Here is a 17,247-nt window from a genome sequence, read left to right on the forward strand (position 1 = left end):
ACTTTTTAGTAGCAAATTTTTAATTAAATGGAAAGTCCTCTTGGAAGCAAGGGAGCAGCAGCTGCAGCAGGACTCAGCATGAGACACCAACTCCCGCCAGAGACCCACAAGTGAGAAGGGAGGGTGGCAGGGCTTTGGGGGAGCTCGCTTGAGCGTGCCTGGCTCAGTTAGGGTGGAAGGGAGGCAGGGTTTGGCTATGGCTCCTTCCTTATGTCCCCCACAGGCCTAGAGAAGTAGGAGCTTATGTGCCCGAGTATAGGAGAGAATCATTTGAGGAGGAGGGGTTTTAGAAGTACCACCTGCCTTTGATCCCATCGGTAAATTGCAGAAATACTGAGTTCTGGGGGAATTTTAGGGTGAGTAAACAGATCAGATCTAGTAAGGTTGGCAATATGAAGTATAAACAATTGTCAGGCCCCGGTTCTAGCCCTGGCAGGCCCGAGTCCTCATTTATCAAGTGAGGAAAACCACAGGGCTCTAGTGATGGCCGAGTGCCTATATTTTACGTTCGGCTGATCTTGCTTTGGTGGGAAGGGTACGTAGGAAAGTGCCTCAGCCCTGATGAAACGCTCTCACACTGGAAACGGTAGTTGTCATTTGAGCTGGTTGGGGCCGGACATGGAAGAGACACTGTGATTTCTTTGTATCCAAGAACTTCACTGGTTGGTTTGGTGTCAGGCCATTCTTGAAGTGTTCTGCAAGGTGCTCCTGGAACTGCTGAGGGATGGAGTGAAGGTCAAACAGAAGAAGCCCTTTGGAACATAGGCTCCCCATCAAGAGAGTGCAGGTGAGGGAAGGGACAGGAGCAGCTAGGATGGTTGGCCAAAACAAAGTTGTGTTTGCATTAGAATGATGCTCAGGGGTTGGCATTTAACCCCGAGGTGGCTTTGTGGGCACAGGCTTGAAGAGGAGACTTCAGAAGACATTAGGTTGAGCTTTTGCTCACCAGCTCTGGAGGTGGGGAGCGGGAAGGGATTCTGCTCATCAGCCTTTTCTTGCAGCCTTCACTGCAGCTACATGCAGTAGCCTCTCGGAGCCGTCTTTGATGCTGTTGTAGGCACATTCGTGAGTGGTTTCTCTCCGGGCTCCATTGCTTTGTTGCCGGGGTATGTGGGCTACTCCACATTTCTTATAGGAAACAGTGATATGGACCAGTCTTTGGAGTCAGAAAGAGCTGGGTTCACATTTGGACCCACTACATCTTTGGCCTTTGGCAAGATACTGTATGTCCCTGAGCGTCCAGTGTCCTCATCTGTGGAATGGGAGTAATACTTATCTCGGGGTGGTCATCAGGAATAATAAACTCCTTGAAGGCCAGTACTGTGTCCTTCCTAAATCCCGCCATCTACCACAGGGTCCAACACCCAGTAGTCACTCAGTAAATGCTTGTAGCATAAGTAATGTACGCAAAGAGCCTAATACAAGGCCTGGCACGTAGTGAGCACTTAATAAATGGTTACTGTTGTCGTCGCCTGAATCTGTGTGTTGCCTCCCGTGCTCACCATCCGTCATCCTCCCTACACGCGCCTCCCTGCTGGGCTCTGCCTTTCCCACTTCTTCCCCTCCCTCTAATTCTTCTGCTCCCATCTACTCCAGGCTCTCAGGTTCTCCCATCTTGTCATTCTCTGTCCCCCTGCAGTCTGTGTCTCTCGGTGCTGCTCGCTTTGCGTTGCACCCTCACGTGTCATATCCCAGGACTACCTTCTTTGGGACCAGCCCCCTCTGGGAAGAAGGTTCTTGCTTTTCTCCGTCCTATCTTACTTCTTAGCCACAAAGCTTCTGTCTCTCGCCTACATTGTAGGCAGTCTGAGGTGGCAACCAGAGCGCTGGACCTGGGGTCTGGTCGTCTCTGCTTTGTGGCCATGTTGCCTTGGACCGGGGCTGCTGGGCGTCTGCCCATTCTCAGGAGAGAGCCTGTGGGGCTGACAGGATGGGGCAGGGCTGGGGTGGCCAAGGAGGAGAGGAGTAGGATTTCCAGGTTTTCTCTCTGTTAATCTCTGTCCCCATCTCCTCTCTTGCAGTACGCCTCCATGACAGTATTTCTGAAGAAGGGTTTCACTACCTCGTGTTTGACCTGTAAGTGCCGCTTTCTGAGGGTGTGGGGGCCTTTCCCTCCAGCCGGCTCAAGAGGAAGGCTTGGAAAAAAGGCCTAAACTGGGTCTTCAGCCTCTGCCGAGGGTCCCCCTCCTTTGCCCATGGAGAGGGGTTTGATTTTGAACTTCCTCTGGTAATGGGCAGGTTGCCGAGGGTCTCCTTGCTCACTCAGTATCTCCCCCGGGCTCTGAACCCCGGGATGGCATTGCTCTTGCATTTCTGTTCAGCAGCACACCTTGTGCAGATGCTTTTTTCTTGTTTCTTGGTGTGTTGTCCTTAGTGGAGAAATAGAACATAGGTCTTTGCATGACCTTAAAAATTCTGGGAAATTGAAGGTACCTTTTATTAGTCATAAACTAGGCTCCCATTGGTCTCTCCTCCACTTTGGTTACGGTTTAATTTCTTAAAAGTGGCTCTTCACCTCCTAGAAATGCCTCTTTGGTATTTTCCGGGTTGGGTCTCTGTGTCCTTGGTCTCATTATTCTTCAACTTCAGTGGTAGGTCTGTCATTCTTGGGCAGCTTTATCTTCGTATTCAGATTGGTCTCAAATAAAGCTATGACTGTTTGAGTAGGTTGATTATTTTCTCTTAGATGCCTGTATATTCATCTTTACCAGAGTATTAGCTAATCTATAGGTTACAGAAACAGAAATGTGCAGGGGGAAGGGAGGGCCCATGTTGTCCCAAGGAGAAGCTCCATGTCATTGAAGGACTGGCGTGCTCTGGGCTCTCAGACAAAATGCATGTAGAGCTGACACTTCTCTAAAGCTGTTGTACAGTGTGACCTGTTACCTGTTGGATGCTGGGGTTGGACACCTGACCTGCCTCCTCTGACACTCTCTGTTGGTTGCAGTGTTACCGGTGGGGAGCTGTTTGAAGACATTGTGGCCAGAGAATACTACAGTGAAGCTGATGCCAGGTGAGATGAGGGCCCTGGGGGCCAGGCGTCCTGCCTATTTGAATCATCTTTGGGGGAGATCAGAAGAGCTCTTATCTGGACAAGGATTCTGTAGAGCTGGACTCAGGCTACATTCCGTGGGTATTGTTAGGAGTTAATAATTCAGCACTCCCAGATCAGTTTTTTGCAAAGCTCTTACATATCTCCTTTACGCCGTCACACCAGAAATACCTTTTCTTTGCACCACCGCCTACTCACAAGGGCCCAAGGACCCTCCCTATCCCTGCTTCTTTCTTTTGACAAATCCTACTGCATAATGAGGCATCCTGGGGATGATCCAGAGATGGAGAAAACATGGTTTGTGTCCCAAAGGAGTGTAAATGTCTGGGTTAATAATCCAACCGGGGAACCCTTCCTGGGAGATTTCAACCTGAATCACCTTGTGTCTTGACCACCATCACCAGCCCCCATGTGAGGCTCCACAGGCTAGAGGACCATTCCTCGGCCATACCCTTCAGCCCCCAGCCCTCCAGGAAACCCTGGCAGCTCCTCCGTGTGACACAGCAGAATTCCTCCCACACCGCAGCTCTGGGGCGCTTGTTTGGCCTGCCTTTCCTTCCTCGGCTCCTCCCCCGCCCTGAGTTTTCTCTCGGGTGATGTCCTTACAACCTGATTTTGATCATCCTGCCTGCAGCTTCTCAGGCCTATGTGGCAGCTCTGGCTGCCTCTGGAGGGTGGGGGAGCACAGCTTCCTCACAGATTTCTCAACCCTGAGAGGCCATTGTTTGCTGATCAACCTCAGATGCTTCAGCCTCAGGAAAAATTCTCAAGTGGGAGATGAATTCCAGTGCCAGCAGGGGAGGACCAGGCTCTGGGCGGGAGGAGGCAGTGATAGCTCAGGGAGCCTGGCGGGGAGGAGGGGGGGCCGGGGCGGGTGACTGTACCAGTGGGCTTGGCCTGGCTCTGCTGGGACAGTTCGCACTTTTGCCATTTTTGGCCAGAAGGCTCTCCCTGCTAGCTTGCCTCTGTTCTAATTATATATTTCTGTGGAGACTCGCCTCTTCAGCTCAGTCTTAAAGTCTCTTTGGCCTACTCTTGGGCTGTGTCCTATAGGGAGGCCTGAGCCTCAGCCTCCAGGAGCCCAGCAAGACCCTTTGGCTCTTGTGGAAGCCCCAGCATCAGCTTTTAAAGGAAGGAAAAATAAGTCCAGGTCACCAGCTCAGCAGACACTTGGTAGTACCTGCTCCATTCTCTAGGCCAGGGTGCCTCAGCCTCAGCGCTACTGACATTTGGGCCAGATAATTTTTTGTCGTTAGGGCCCCTCCTGTGCATTGTAGGTTTAGAACCATCTACCTGCTAGATGCCAGTAGCACTGTCCCTCTCAGTTGTGACAACCAGCAATGTCTCCAGGCATTGCCAGATGTCCTCTGGGGGCCATAATCATCCCCCAGTTTTCACCAGTGCTCTAGACTGCCAGTACACCCCACCAGGAGTTTGACTGCAAGTGTGGCAGGATGGTTTGGAAGGTGGATTCACGAATCAGCAGCTGAATGTGACTCTAGTTTGTCTTTTTCTATGAAAAATCATGATCAGAAATGCTCCTCAGGTGCCTGTTTGGAACCCTCTTTAGTACCTTGTTTCTTGATGGTGCCTGTGTACTTGTTTTATCTCCTCTACTAGATGATAAACTTCAGGGCAGGCACTGGGTCATCTTTACAGCTGATGTGGTACCAAGCATAGTGCCTGTAGGTGCTCGATAAACATTTAAATGAAAGAATGAGTGTACCCACCCCCGAAACGACTTAAGCTAATAAGTTGGACTATCCTTCCTGAGTTGCTACCACAGGCCTCTTCTCTAAGAACAGAGTTACCATAGCAGGGAAGAGAAACAAGGAAGGAGTTGGATGGTCTCTCTTTCTCAGGAGTCTGAGATGTCCCCCAGTTTCTTGGAAACCAATTGAATATGTTGGGCCTTTACAGTCTAAGGAGGCATGGTGGACCCTGTTCTAGTCTGCCCTCTGCCATTATCTAGCAGGAGAGCCTGGAAAAACCACCTAATCTGCTTGGGCCTCAGTTTCCTCTTCTATAAAGTAGGTTGAACAGATGATGTCCAAAGTCCAAGGTTCTAGCTCCTCATTGAGTGATTCTCTGTGAATCCCTGACCCAGAGATAAGTGCTTTTGTCCACAGCGTGTGGTCATGGATGGTTTAACCCTGAACTGACCTTTCTTCTGCTTTTGCAGCCACTGTATACATCAGATTCTGGAGAGTGTTAACCATATCCACCAGCATGACATTGTCCACCGGGACCTGAAGGTACTACCCAGGTTCCCCCTTTGCCTCTTGCTTGTGAAGCATTGGCGCCACCTGGTGCCAGATGGTAGTACTGCGAGGCCCAAACTAGGCTCCCTCTGGGCTGCGGGGTGGGTGCCTCACGAGGTTCTCTGTCTTCCTTATACAGCCTGAGAACCTCCTGCTGGCGAGTAAATGCAAGGGTGCCGCAGTCAAGCTGGCTGATTTTGGCCTAGCCATCGAAGTACAGGGAGAGCAACAGGCTTGGTTTGGTAAGAGTGACCCTGTCTTCCTGGAATGCAGCCCCCGCCCTTCCTCCTCTTCCTGATCTGCCTTCCTCTTTCATAACTAGAAGCCAGACCCTTAATGGCCCTGGGCTCCTCAGGGACTGGAGGAGGGGAGGGTGCAGAACTCCCCCTGGCCCTCCATGACTCAGTACAGTGAGACTTGCTGCTGTTAGCACTGTGTTCTTGCTGCCTCTGGGGAGGATGGGAATTCCTGGTAGACACATGGACTTACCCTCTGATTTAGATTCCGGGCACTACAAGAAGCCCAGCCCGTCATCTCTTGCTGCCCGTGTGCTGAGAGCTTATGTAGCAAAAGCAACAGGAGTAAGAAGGGACTTGGGGGAAATTTCTAATGTGGGTTTAATGAAAGAGAAAGTGGGTTCAGTGTGCCTCCGCTGTCTCTTCCACTACAGGTTTTGCTGGCACCCCAGGTTACTTGTCCCCTGAGGTCTTGAGGAAAGATCCCTATGGAAAACCTGTGGATATCTGGGCCTGCGGTAAGCCCATTCCACACACTCAGCTTTTTGGTGTTAAGGGCCCTCGACTTCCAGCGATGGCAAGAAAGAGGCATTGCTCTTCCTTGTGGGTCCCACAGGCGTCTGGTATATGTGAGCTCACGGTGTTTGCTCTAGTGTCCCCGGGATGGCTGTTTCCATCACACCCTTCTCCCCAAGTATTTCCTAGATGACGTTGCATCCTTCTTGAAGAGGGATTTGCCCATGCCTTAGCAGGTGGGTTGTGCCTAAAGAAATCCCGGACGCGGCTTGGTGACGTGGGGAGTGAAGCATAGTGGCACAGCATTATTGGCTGCCATTCACTTCTCCTTCTGGTATGGCCTTGACTTTCTGGGTGGCTCTGAGCCCTGTGTGGCTTTTCTTGGTTCCTCAGCAAAGCAGGTGACTGACCCCAGTGACCTGTGTCCTGTCTTGTAGGGGTCATCCTGTATATCCTCCTGGTGGGCTACCCTCCCTTCTGGGATGAGGATCAGCACAAGCTGTACCAGCAGATCAAGGCTGGAGCCTATGATGTAAGGACCTGTTTGTTCCTGCCCCTCAGGCTCTGACCAGGGGAAGGGGCGTGTTGAGTGTGTCACAGGGTACAGGGAGTGTCAGGGACTTCGAAGACCCAGGGATGCGCATGGCATATAGGCCTCAGTTCTTGACACCACCTGTCCCAGGGAGCAGCTTTTTTGCACAGCCATTTTTGGTAGCTGTAAAGTCACGGAGTCCACGGAAGCCCTTTGGTGTGTTATTTGCAAAGAATGATGTGGCTGTGTGGTGTGCTGCAGGACATAGGGATGAGAAGTCTGGTGGCTCTCCCACTGCAGTGGGGCCTTCGGCACAGCGCTGAACACCTGATTCCTCCTAGTAGAGAGATGGAGTTGAACCAGAAGATGTCAGAGTCTCCCAGTCTGATATTCTGGCATTCTAACCATGATTGTTCTGTTTTCCTTTCCCGGTCTTTAAGTTGACCCTGATCCTGGGATACCCCAGGGCTTTCCCACACCCTGCTGGGCAGCTTTAGGTAACACAGAGTACCCCAATTATAGGGGGTATGAGGCTCACAAATTTCATATCCCTCCTTCTCTTGTTCCCGCTCCTTAGTTCCCATCACCAGAGTGGGACACGGTGACTCCTGAAGCCAAGAACTTGATCAACCAGATGCTGACCATAAACCCTGCAAAGCGTATCACAGCTGACCAGGCTCTCAAGCATCCATGGGTCTGTGTAAGTGTCTTCCACCGAGATCAAGGAGATCAGGGATGTCAGCTTTCAATGTGCCCATAGTACTGTCTTTACCCTCCTTCTTACGAATAGAGAATAATCATTTTGGGCCCTGAGCTAAGACCCAGCAGAGGGGAGGGGGCACTGGATGGGGCCCAGGGGCAGCAAGTGTCATCAGGAGGAGTTGGGGAGGCGATTGGGACTAACTGGACTCTGTCTCCCCCCCACTCACTTGTCAGGTGTGGTTTAGCTTTGATCTTGAATGAGGGCTTAGGTTGACCCTTGCAGACTCTAGTTGATGAGGGAAAGCAGCTGGCAGAACTCAAAGTGAATTGCCATGCCTAGAGTGCCTATTCGGATCTCAGCTCTTAGACAACTCTAATGGAAATGTGACCAAGACCCAGCAAATAAACAGAAGGGGCCTCTGAGCAATGAAAAAGAGCCTCCTGAAGTTCAGTCATAAATCTCGCCCTAGGAGAAGCCCCCAGGGCTATCATTGTGGGTCAGCATATTCTGTTTTCGTGTACAATTCTATCGGGCTGAAATATCTTTTTTCAAACAAGAGGGTCTGCCTCTTGTTAGGCCTTCTGACAGCTACGATGCATTTATGTATTTGTTCTTTCCCGTGTTTACTGAATGCCTCTTTGATGCTGGTCCCTGTGTGGGTGCTGTAGATACAGAGATGAATAAGGCATGGTGCCTTCCCTCACACATCTCAAAGATTATCTTGGGAGACAGGCACTCAAGCAGGCAACCACTCTGCAATGTGACAAGTACGTAAAAGAAGCTAATGAGTATGTAGGAGCTCCTGCCGTCTCTGGTGGGCAGTGGGATTGCTAAAGGCATGGAGGAGGTGGGCTCTGTCCTGGTTCTTGGCAGATGACTGGGAGTTCCCCAGGATGATAACCTGCAGACAGAGGTTAGCAAGGGCCAAGGTGAGAGGCCATGGGGAAATTGTGGCGAGTTTAAGGAATATTAAGTCGTTTGGTTGTAGATGAACGTAGGACTACAGGAATACAAGAGACTGAAGCCAAAAAGATTCCAGGACATACAGGTTTCTGCCTAAGGAGTTTGGATTTTACTCTGAAAGCACAGGGAACCATTTAAGGGTTTTAAAGAGGGAATGAAGTATGCAGTTAATTAAGAAAGATCAGTTTGGAAGCTGTGTAGAAAATGGAATTGAAGAGGAAAGAGGCAGGGGCAGAGAGCTCAGGAAGCTGTCGTGACTATCTAAGCAAGTCCAGATGAGGTCTCGGCTAAGGGTAATAATAGGAGAGTGGGCGGTATGGCAAGGAGTGGACACATCTGAGAGATGTTTGGGACATAGAATGAAAAGGATTTAGTGACCAGCTGGATTTGGGAAGTGAAGGAGAGAGTGGGATCTATGAGGACTGCCAGGTTTTGAATTGGTAACTGAGTGGAGGGTTGTACCATTCACTGACCCAGAGGAAACCCAGAGGAGGAACCTGTTTGTGAGAAAAGATGATGATTTTAGTTTCCTACATGTTAAGTGTGGTGTTTGAGGACCTCTGGCTGGAGATATCCAGTGGGTAGTTAGAAATATGGAAAAGAAGTTAAAAATTGGAAATATAGGTTGTAGTCATTTGGGTGGTGTTGGGGCTATAGAAATAGATGGGATTGTTTCTATGCTGATTGAATTCCTTTTTTTGTTTTGGGGGGGGTTTTTTTTTTGGCTGTGTTGGGTCTTCATTGCTTCGCGCGGGCTTTCTCTAGTTGCGGCAAACGGGGGCTATTCTTCGTTGCGGTGCGCGGGCTTCTCATTGCAGTGGCCTCTCTTGTGGAGCACGGGCTCTAGGCGCACAGGCTCAGTAGTTGCAGCACGCGGGCTCTAGAGCGCAGGCTCAGTAGTTGTGGCACATGGGCTTAGTTGCTCAGCGGCATGTGGGATCTTCCCGGACCAGGGCTCGAACCAGTATCCCCTGCATTGGCAGGTGGATTCTTTACCACTGCGCCACCAGGGAAGCCCCTGATTGAATTCTTACTGTGGGCTGTTGTAAGAGAAGAGATGGCCACCAGCATTTAGCGCCAGGGAAAGTTGGAGGAGCCGGCAAAGGAGACTGAGAATGAGAATTTCCATGGGAGAAGGAGGATCAGGAGATCCTAAGAAACAGGAGGTCTCAGGAAGGGAGGTTCTGTAATCAGATGCTTCAGAGAGTCCATGATAAAGACAGAAGAGAGCCTGTTGGCTCTGACCAATTAGAAGCATTGTTTCATTATTTCACTGATAGAGGCAGTGGAGGGAGAGAGACTGAAGCCTGTTTACAGTGAGGTGAGGAGGGAATGAGGGTGAAGAGAGAAAGACATGGTACTAGTTAGAGAAGATGGATGAGTCAGGGGAGTTTTTAAAATCTTGCACTTGACTGTATTGTGTAGACTACAGAGAAGAATATAATCCAGAATATAAGGGGTTAAAAATATTGGCTAATTGAGGAACCAGTGTTTGGATAGCACAATGAGAGAGGGACTCCTGAGCCCAGGTCAAGGGGTCAGCACATGAGGGATGATGCTTCTGAGACCTGGGATTAGGTTGCAGGGGTGTGAAAATCAGCTTGTGGTTAGAAGGCTGAAGTTGAAGTTCTTGCTTGATGATCTCTCATTTCACTTTGTGGAGAAGTTTACACTTTGGAGGAGGAGGTGAAATATGAGATCTGGGGAAGGTAGATAAGGTTGGGAGAGTTGCTTCGGGAACTAGGAAAGGGAGCGGCCAGAGGGGAAGGAAGGCAGGGTGGCCCTGTGGGGGTGTGGGCACCAGGCTGCATGTTGTAGGATTTATTTTTTTAGCAGGCTAGCCAAGGTAACAACAGCAGAGTGAGGGGATGAGCCACTTAAAATGGGTACTCAGGAACTGCAGAAGCATTATGTTCTGGGGTCGTGTTTGTGGACCCCACCCTCCATCCTCCTATATATCTCAGCAGACCCTGAGAACATCTCTGTATTAGGATATGTAATCATTGATGCTTGTCTTGCTGACCCTGTGTCATCAGGGAAATGTAAATCATGTTCAGGGGACTCTGTTTAAGGAGGAAGTTAGCAGTAATACATTGAAGAAAAATTCCCATCCAAAACGGTGAAAAGAATTAATGCTTCAAGGTAAAGATCCTTAGCTTCTCAGATCACAGCTTCATTTAAGACCTTGTTGGCGAGTGGGATGGTTGTTGAGAGGAACTCTTAGAAGGAATGAGTGTTCTCTCTGGAGAGCAGGAACCCTTTCTGTTCTCTCACTGCCCAGAATCTGGAGCGCAGTAGGTGCTCACTAAATAGTTGCTGAAGGAATAACTGCATGAGGATCACAACACACAAAATACTCTCCCGTTCCATAGCCTCCATCTCCCAAGGAAGATTAGAATGCTCTCTTGGGCACCTTCATCCAGCATCAATTACCGGTGGTGTTTTCATGTCCAGATTATTGTCCTTACATAACCTTGATTTTGGGGTAGTGCTTTTATTGTAAAAGCATTTTCACATCTGTGACCTCATCTTATCTTCAGAGCAACTCTGGGGCGGCTGAGCACATGGCCACCGGTGCTGGGACTATGGTGAGGGGCCTAGGATCCGGTGGGGGGCTCACAGGCCTGTCTATTTGGCTTCCAGCAACGGTCCACAGTGGCATCTATGATGCATCGTCAAGAGACCGTGGAGTGCCTACGCAAGTTCAATGCCCGGAGAAAACTGAAGGTGAGTCTAGCCTTCCGAGCCGGGCTGCCAGCATCCTGAAATCATACCTTTCAGCCGTGCACCCCCTGCCCCATCACAGAAGGAAGCTCCCCTCCTGGCTGGAGCTGAGCTATGAAGGTTGTACTCATTGGGAGCCCCTAGCCAGCAGCTGCCCTCTGCCTGAGAACAGACTGTGCTTTTCTAGAGCCTGATGGAATTCACAGGACCCTCTTCTTTCCCCAGGGTGCCATCCTCACGACCATGCTTGTCTCCAGGAACTTTTCAGGTATGTTTTCAGCTGTGCACTTTAACTCTACGAGGTGAGTGGGTCAGAATGGGCTGTTGCCATATACCATGCCATCCTGACACTGGGTGTCTCAGGCAACACCTTGACCAAGATGATGAGGATCCTGTTTGGAGGGGCTGCTGCAGCTGAGTTTTGTAACCTGAAATTCTGGGGGGCTTTACTTGACTTCAGGTTTATGAACTGTATTCCCTAGAACCTCCCAAGGAGTAGTCTGCCCAGTCTTCCATTTACCTTGTCCCTGGGTATTCTTAATTCTCTGAAGACTCTCAGCACTTTAAGATTTTAGCCAGTCTCAAGGGCATTGGAGGATGTGCTGGGAAAAAGAAGGAGATGAGATGTAGTGAATCTTCCCAGACACCACCATTAATTGGCTGACTGGGACGATCACTACATCGTTGTGTCCAAGTGGAGATGACTGATAGAAATTATTCCAGATGTTTAAACCTTTTACAGGGACTGTGCTTAAAATATTCTCTTTTGTACCAACTGTAAAAGTGAAGAAATAGAGACCAGCAGGATGGAGGGAAAGGAATTTGCTTAATGTTGCGTGAGGAATTGGGAGAGTTGGGACCAGTAATTTGTAAATCACACTTGACATTTCTTTTTAAGATGCAAGACATTCCACCTTCCCCCTCCCCCCACCCTCATCATTGTTTGCCCTCACTTGGGAAGCACAGTGGCTTTTCTGTGAGGAAAAGATTAATGACGGGACTTAAGACAGAAAGGTTTCTTCCCAGTTTGCCTTTTCCCCTGATCTTCCCTCCCCCTAACCCCCAGCCCCACTGTTTTGGTTCAAGACCCCCTTCTCATTCTCATAACCAGACTCCCTCCCTTGCTTTCCTTCTACACAGCCATGGCGGTGGGGGGGTTGTGTGGGAGGCTCAGGTGGGCAGCTGCCTGGGCAGAGATTGCTCCCTTGAGCTTGAGTCCACGGGCTTGGCTGTACTGGTTCCCGGTAACCTCCAGCCCTGGCTCTGGGACTTGATGAGCTCTAGCCCGAGTGAGAGCCACAGGGCCCTGGAGGGTCAGGACTGGAGAGTAAGCTGGGAGAGTGTCCCCCTCAGGCCCATCCCCTGTGACCCTAGTTGGGGCTCGATCTTGTGTTCTGGATTCACCTCACAAGTGGGGACAGGAGGGCACAGTGGGCCACCTCCTGCAGAGGTGGAGCTGTTGTCCCACATCAGGCCTCTGGTCCTCTAATTACTTGCACCTTCTACTTTCTGGGTTTAAGAAAGCCTTTCTAGAGGACGCTCAAGGGCAGATATGTGCCTAGAATGAGGTGATCTCTTCTCTCTCTGAGTGGAAGAGATGTGAAACAGGCTGCTAGGAAATCAATAGCATGTGCCCCATCCCGTGGCCTCCGGCCTCTGCATCAGCCTCTCCCCGTCCATTTCATGAAATTGGTGTCCTGGTTTCAGGAACTCAGTCTCTCTGTTACAACACAGCACCTTCACTGATCCCTAAAGAGCCTCCTGTCCTTGCTGCCCAGACTTTGTCTGGCCGTGGCACTCACTTTGCCCTGGCGCAGGAGGCAAAAAAACAAACAAACAAAAAGGAATGCTGCAAGCATTCCAGGATGACCTCTTCTGCCCTGACTCTGGGACAGGTGAAGACAGAGCCAGTCTCCAGAAGCTTCTGTAGGAAGAGGTGTTGAGAAGTATAATCAAGAAGGAAGGGCATTTGTGTGCTTCTTTAGGAACAAGTGAGGCTGTTTTCTGAGTTGATCCCAAATAGAAGGTTCAGCTTATCCCTGGATTCTAGCAGGTTGGCTTGTGGTGCAATCGGGGCTTCTAGAATGTATTGCTTAAGCGGCCTTTGTTTACTTTCTGGGCGCTCATTTTTGGGGCACCTACACCTTTGGAACTCTGAAATGCAGCCTCTCCTGGCCACCTGTCTTGAAGAGGGAAAGTGACGGGTGTCTCTGAGGAGTTGGGGGCCGTGGAACATCAGTGAACTGGCTGCACAAGGGCCACGGACCCTCCCTGGGCCCCGAACCCTCCCTGGGCCCCGAGTGCCGGTCTCTCTACTGTTTGGAATGCGGCCAGAGGAAAGGGCTGCCCTCTGAAAATGTCCTCCTTTAGGTTCCCTGGGGAGGAAGGTTTGCAGATGAGGCTCAGTTTCCTGACAGCCTTAAGCTAGGGCTGGTCTGCCTCGGAAGGGACACCGCCCCTTGCCAAGTCAGGCTTTGACCTGCAGACCCTCACCAGAGGTGGTCGTGGGACAGGTGGAGCTGCGGGATCCCCCACGCCCTGTCCGAGCCCGGTTCTCTCAGGTTCCCAGACTGCTGCAGGGCTGGCTGCACCTGCTCACCAGCCTGCCCCCGGCACCTCTGCTCCCCCAGCTCGGCCGGCTTGGCCACGCTGCCCGGACCCTGCCGTGCACAGCGGCAGCGGGTTCCTGTGCCTCGCGCTGGGGCATGCTCGCTGCTGACTGGCCCCCGTGGCTTTGCGGCAGCTCTGTGCACTCAGAGACTGTATCCCCTCAGTTGGCAGGCAGAGCTCCGCCCCCGCCTCGCCTGCCGCGAGCGCCGCCGGCCTGGCCGGGCAAGGTACGTGGCATGAGTCCTCCCCGACCGCCTGCCTCGGCTCCCTGCCACCCCACCAGGAGGGCCAGCATGCCAGGCCCGCTCACCAGGGAGGCGAGTCCCATGCTTGCGGGCTGAGATGGGCATGCCGGACGGACCACCTAACTTGGCATCTGCGAGCGCATCGGTGTTACGGAGCCCCCTAACCAGCCGTGCATGCTGGGCGCTTGCCAACTCTCAGGAGGCAATAGCCTGGGACGTGGAGCTGGGCAGCAGGAGGCTTTCCTCCCGACGCCACCCGCCCAAGAGCATGGCCTGCCTGTGAGGGCTGCGGCCAAGGTGGCCCGAGACAGCCCTGGCGTGGTCCGGAGCTGAGCTGCCCACAGCGGAAGACTAGGCTTCAGCGGCACAGGTGGGCGGCCCCAAAGGGGAAGCCACGCCCTTCACAATTGTGAAGTCTGGCATTTGCCGGCCTTCGGGTCTGAAATGCGGTAGAGTACAGAAGCTGTGCAGATAGTCGCTCCTGAGTTTGGATCCTAGCCCTGCCACACCCTGAGCAAGTCACATCAGCTCTCCCAACCTTAGTTTCCTCAGCTCTCCAATGGGGCTAAGAAATAACATGGTGACGATTAAGATCATGTATGTCTAAGGCCCTCAACCCTGCCTGTATGAGAAAACTTGTTAAGAAAGAAATCCTGATGCTGAGACCCCACCCCAGACAAATAAAATCAGAATCTCTAGGGCATGGGATAGGCATAAGCATTTTCCCCTAACTCCCAAGTGATTCTAATGGGCTGTCAGAGTAGAAAAGTTAGACGTATGTAAATCACTTAACACCGTCGGTGGTCAGGCATAGTAGTAAACACATTTTAAAAATGTTTCAAATCACCCCAGCATAAACTGGAGATAGGACCAAAGGCCATTTTTGGAGGTCAGAATTCTTGTGATGCAAGGACCCTTATTCTCACTGGAGACCCAGCTTGGGTAGGAAAGGCTACCTGAAGGGAAGAATGGCAGCAATAGTGACAGTAGTTAACACCTGCTGAGTTCTTGCTATGTGCCAGGCACTCTGCTTAGTGCTTTTCATGCCATTATCCCATTTTATAGATAAAGAAACTGAGGTTCAGAGAGGTTAAGTAACTCACACAGCTAGCAAGCAGTAGAACCAAGATGCAAACCCATCGAAGTCTAGGTGGATCAGACAGTTGGACTGATTCAATGTCCCTGGAATCTCCCATCCACTGTCTGCTACTTTCCTGTGACCTTTGTGGCGAACAGGCATCACCAGCCTTCCTATGTGGAGCTCATCAGCCTTGAGCATCACCCTGTGCCTGGCTAGAATCTGTTTAATACCTCATTATTCTACCCAGTCCTTTCTGCTCAGTGGGTCCAGAGAGTAGACTGAGGAAAGGGTGGCAGTGAGGACATGCCCAGTCAAGGCTTCAACCCCCTGGCAAAACCTTCCTGTAGGTGGTCCTAGTCTCTGTGTCTGTGTCTGTCTGTCCTCACGTCTGGTCTCCTTCATGAACTGTGACACTCTTGTTTCTTGAGAACACTCAGGAGATGTCTTGCATCCTTGCAGCTTGGCTGTCCTGAGAATCTCCATGGCATCTAGGGACGGAGCCCTCACCTTTCACCCTGGCACTCTGCTTCCAGGCCTAGGTGGAAGCTGTTGAAGGCAGAGTTCCCAATGGCCCAGGCAGCCCCAGTACTGAATGTGGTTTCTCCTCCTGAATGCGGAATGTCCCTGTTTCTGCTGAGCCCTCTTCCATGGCAGAGGAGATCCTGGGGTGCCACCCTGAGGGTCTGACGCTGCTTGAGATGCCCTTCTTGCTTTGGGGCATCAGGAAGGGCCTCTTCTAGGGGGTTCAGGAGACTCCTGGCCCCCTTGTCAAACACATCAGTCTCTTGCGGATCCAGCTGCCAGACTTCAGGATGGGAAGAGGATACAATACAGGAGACTTGATTTTTCTCTTTGTTTTCACAGCTGCCAAAAGCCTATTGAACAAGAAGTCGGACGGCGGTGTCAAGGTAGGTGTCTCCACTCCTCCAGCCCAAGGTCTGGCCTTTCTCTTCCAACAGTCACTCCCAAGGGACTCCTTGGCACTTTGTTCCCCCTTTCCCCAAGAACCTTTCTATCCTTGCTTTTCTGCTTTAAACCAGAAACCTCTGTGCTCAGAACAGCAGGTTCCACTGGCCTGAGAGGGCAGAGGGATACGTGCTTCACCTGACCCTAGCTTGATTGGAAAGACCCAGGGGAGGTGATCCGAACTATAGTTTACTAGAGCTGAATCCTGAACGTGACTTGCAGACACAGGTTTCATCTCCAGGGCTTGACTCTCTGGGTTTTTTAGGTCACTGGTTAATCTTTTTTTCTTTTTAAAGCACAAACCGATTTAATCAAATGAAAGCAAAGTTTGCCTGGTTGACTCAGGGTACAGGACTTGGCACCTGAAGCCACTATCCTTTTGTTCTTTTTTCTTATCTCCAAAGCACTTCCAGAACCCAGCTCAGATACCATTGAGTGAAAGCGTCAAACTTTCTCAAGGCATAGGCACCTTAGACACAGGCCAGGGACATGGTACCTCACAGCTCATTTTCATTTGGTGAGGGAACTTTTCCTGGGGGATGAGGGCAAGACAGGGGCCCATAGGGACCAACAAGAAGCCTTAGTGGGGGGTGCTGCTTGGCCAAGGTAGAGGGGTCCTCACACAGCCAAGGTATTCTTAGAGGCTTTGGGGGCAGAAAGGGCCCTGGGGCTGGGGCATTGGATAGGAGTTCATGCTATCTTGAAGCCTGCCAATTTACACCATGGAGAATTTCAAACCATTATTAAGCAAACCTTTAAGTTCCAACAAAAGTTTAAATTAGACCTTTCCCCAGGATCTTATGTCCCCAGCTGAGATATACCTGTGTGCCCCTTTCCCTTCCCCCACCCCTTCCTCTTTCTCTCATTGTCTGCATGCCTGCTTCCATGTACTTCTGCCCTAAGGAGGGGAGCTTGGGCTCCACGCACACTTGCTGACATGGAGCTGGGGTTGACTGGCAGCCCCTCAGTTACAGGGGTGTGAGCTCGATGGTGGAGCCAGGTTAGGAAAAGGTGGCTAGTTAGAGAGAGATTTTGCATATATTTTTCTGGAGGAGAAGCTAGAGTCAATCTTTACAAAGTATTTATTAAGTACCTGTCAGAGGCTCAGTGCTACATTCAGTTCTAAAGGCGCACAAGAGGTATAAGAGGAGATGCAGGTTTCATCCAGCCTCAAGAATTGCAGGGTCAATTAAAAAGGAAAGTGAACACATCTGGGATCAGCTAAGCCCTGAATGGTATATGGCACTGGACCCTACATGGGATGGTTCAGTCCAAGAAGCTTCTGGGGAAGAGACTTATTGGAGAAAGCTAATAGGTAGGAAGATTGGAACCAAGTCAGTGATTGCCTCTAGAGAATG

At 50.9% G+C, this 17,247-nt stretch overlaps 1 protein-coding gene across 32 annotated transcripts in view; it reads left to right on the top strand.

The window, feature by feature from the left end:
• Positions 1–17,247, top strand: part of CAMK2G (calcium/calmodulin dependent protein kinase II gamma) — a 52,680-nt gene that overhangs the window by 18,013 nt on the left and 17,420 nt on the right. For 19 of the 32 annotated variants that reach the window (XM_065894379.1, XM_065894388.1, XM_065894387.1 and 16 more), the window contains exons 4-13: positions 2,022–2,076; positions 2,948–3,013; positions 5,235–5,307; positions 5,453–5,555; positions 5,984–6,067; positions 6,503–6,597; positions 7,175–7,297; positions 10,907–10,990; positions 11,213–11,255; positions 15,788–15,831. In XM_065894379.1, the coding sequence (XP_065750451.1) occupies positions 2,022–2,076; positions 2,948–3,013; positions 5,235–5,307; positions 5,453–5,555; positions 5,984–6,067; positions 6,503–6,597; positions 7,175–7,297; positions 10,907–10,990; positions 11,213–11,255; positions 15,788–15,831 (770 nt within the window). Of the gene's footprint in view, positions 1–2,021; positions 2,077–2,947; positions 3,014–5,234; positions 5,308–5,452; positions 5,556–5,983; positions 6,068–6,502; positions 6,598–7,174; positions 7,298–10,906; positions 10,991–11,212; positions 11,256–12,721; positions 12,751–13,761; positions 13,825–15,787; positions 15,832–17,247 lie in introns of all 32 variants that reach the window. The other 13 variants (XM_065894366.1, XM_065894374.1, XM_065894361.1 and 10 more) reach the window with 3 other exon arrangements.

The sequence above is a fragment of the Phocoena phocoena genome, chromosome 16 (assembly GCF_963924675.1).
Source record: "Phocoena phocoena chromosome 16, mPhoPho1.1, whole genome shotgun sequence".
In the NCBI taxonomy this organism is placed as follows: Eukaryota; Metazoa; Chordata; class Mammalia; order Artiodactyla; family Phocoenidae; genus Phocoena; species Phocoena phocoena.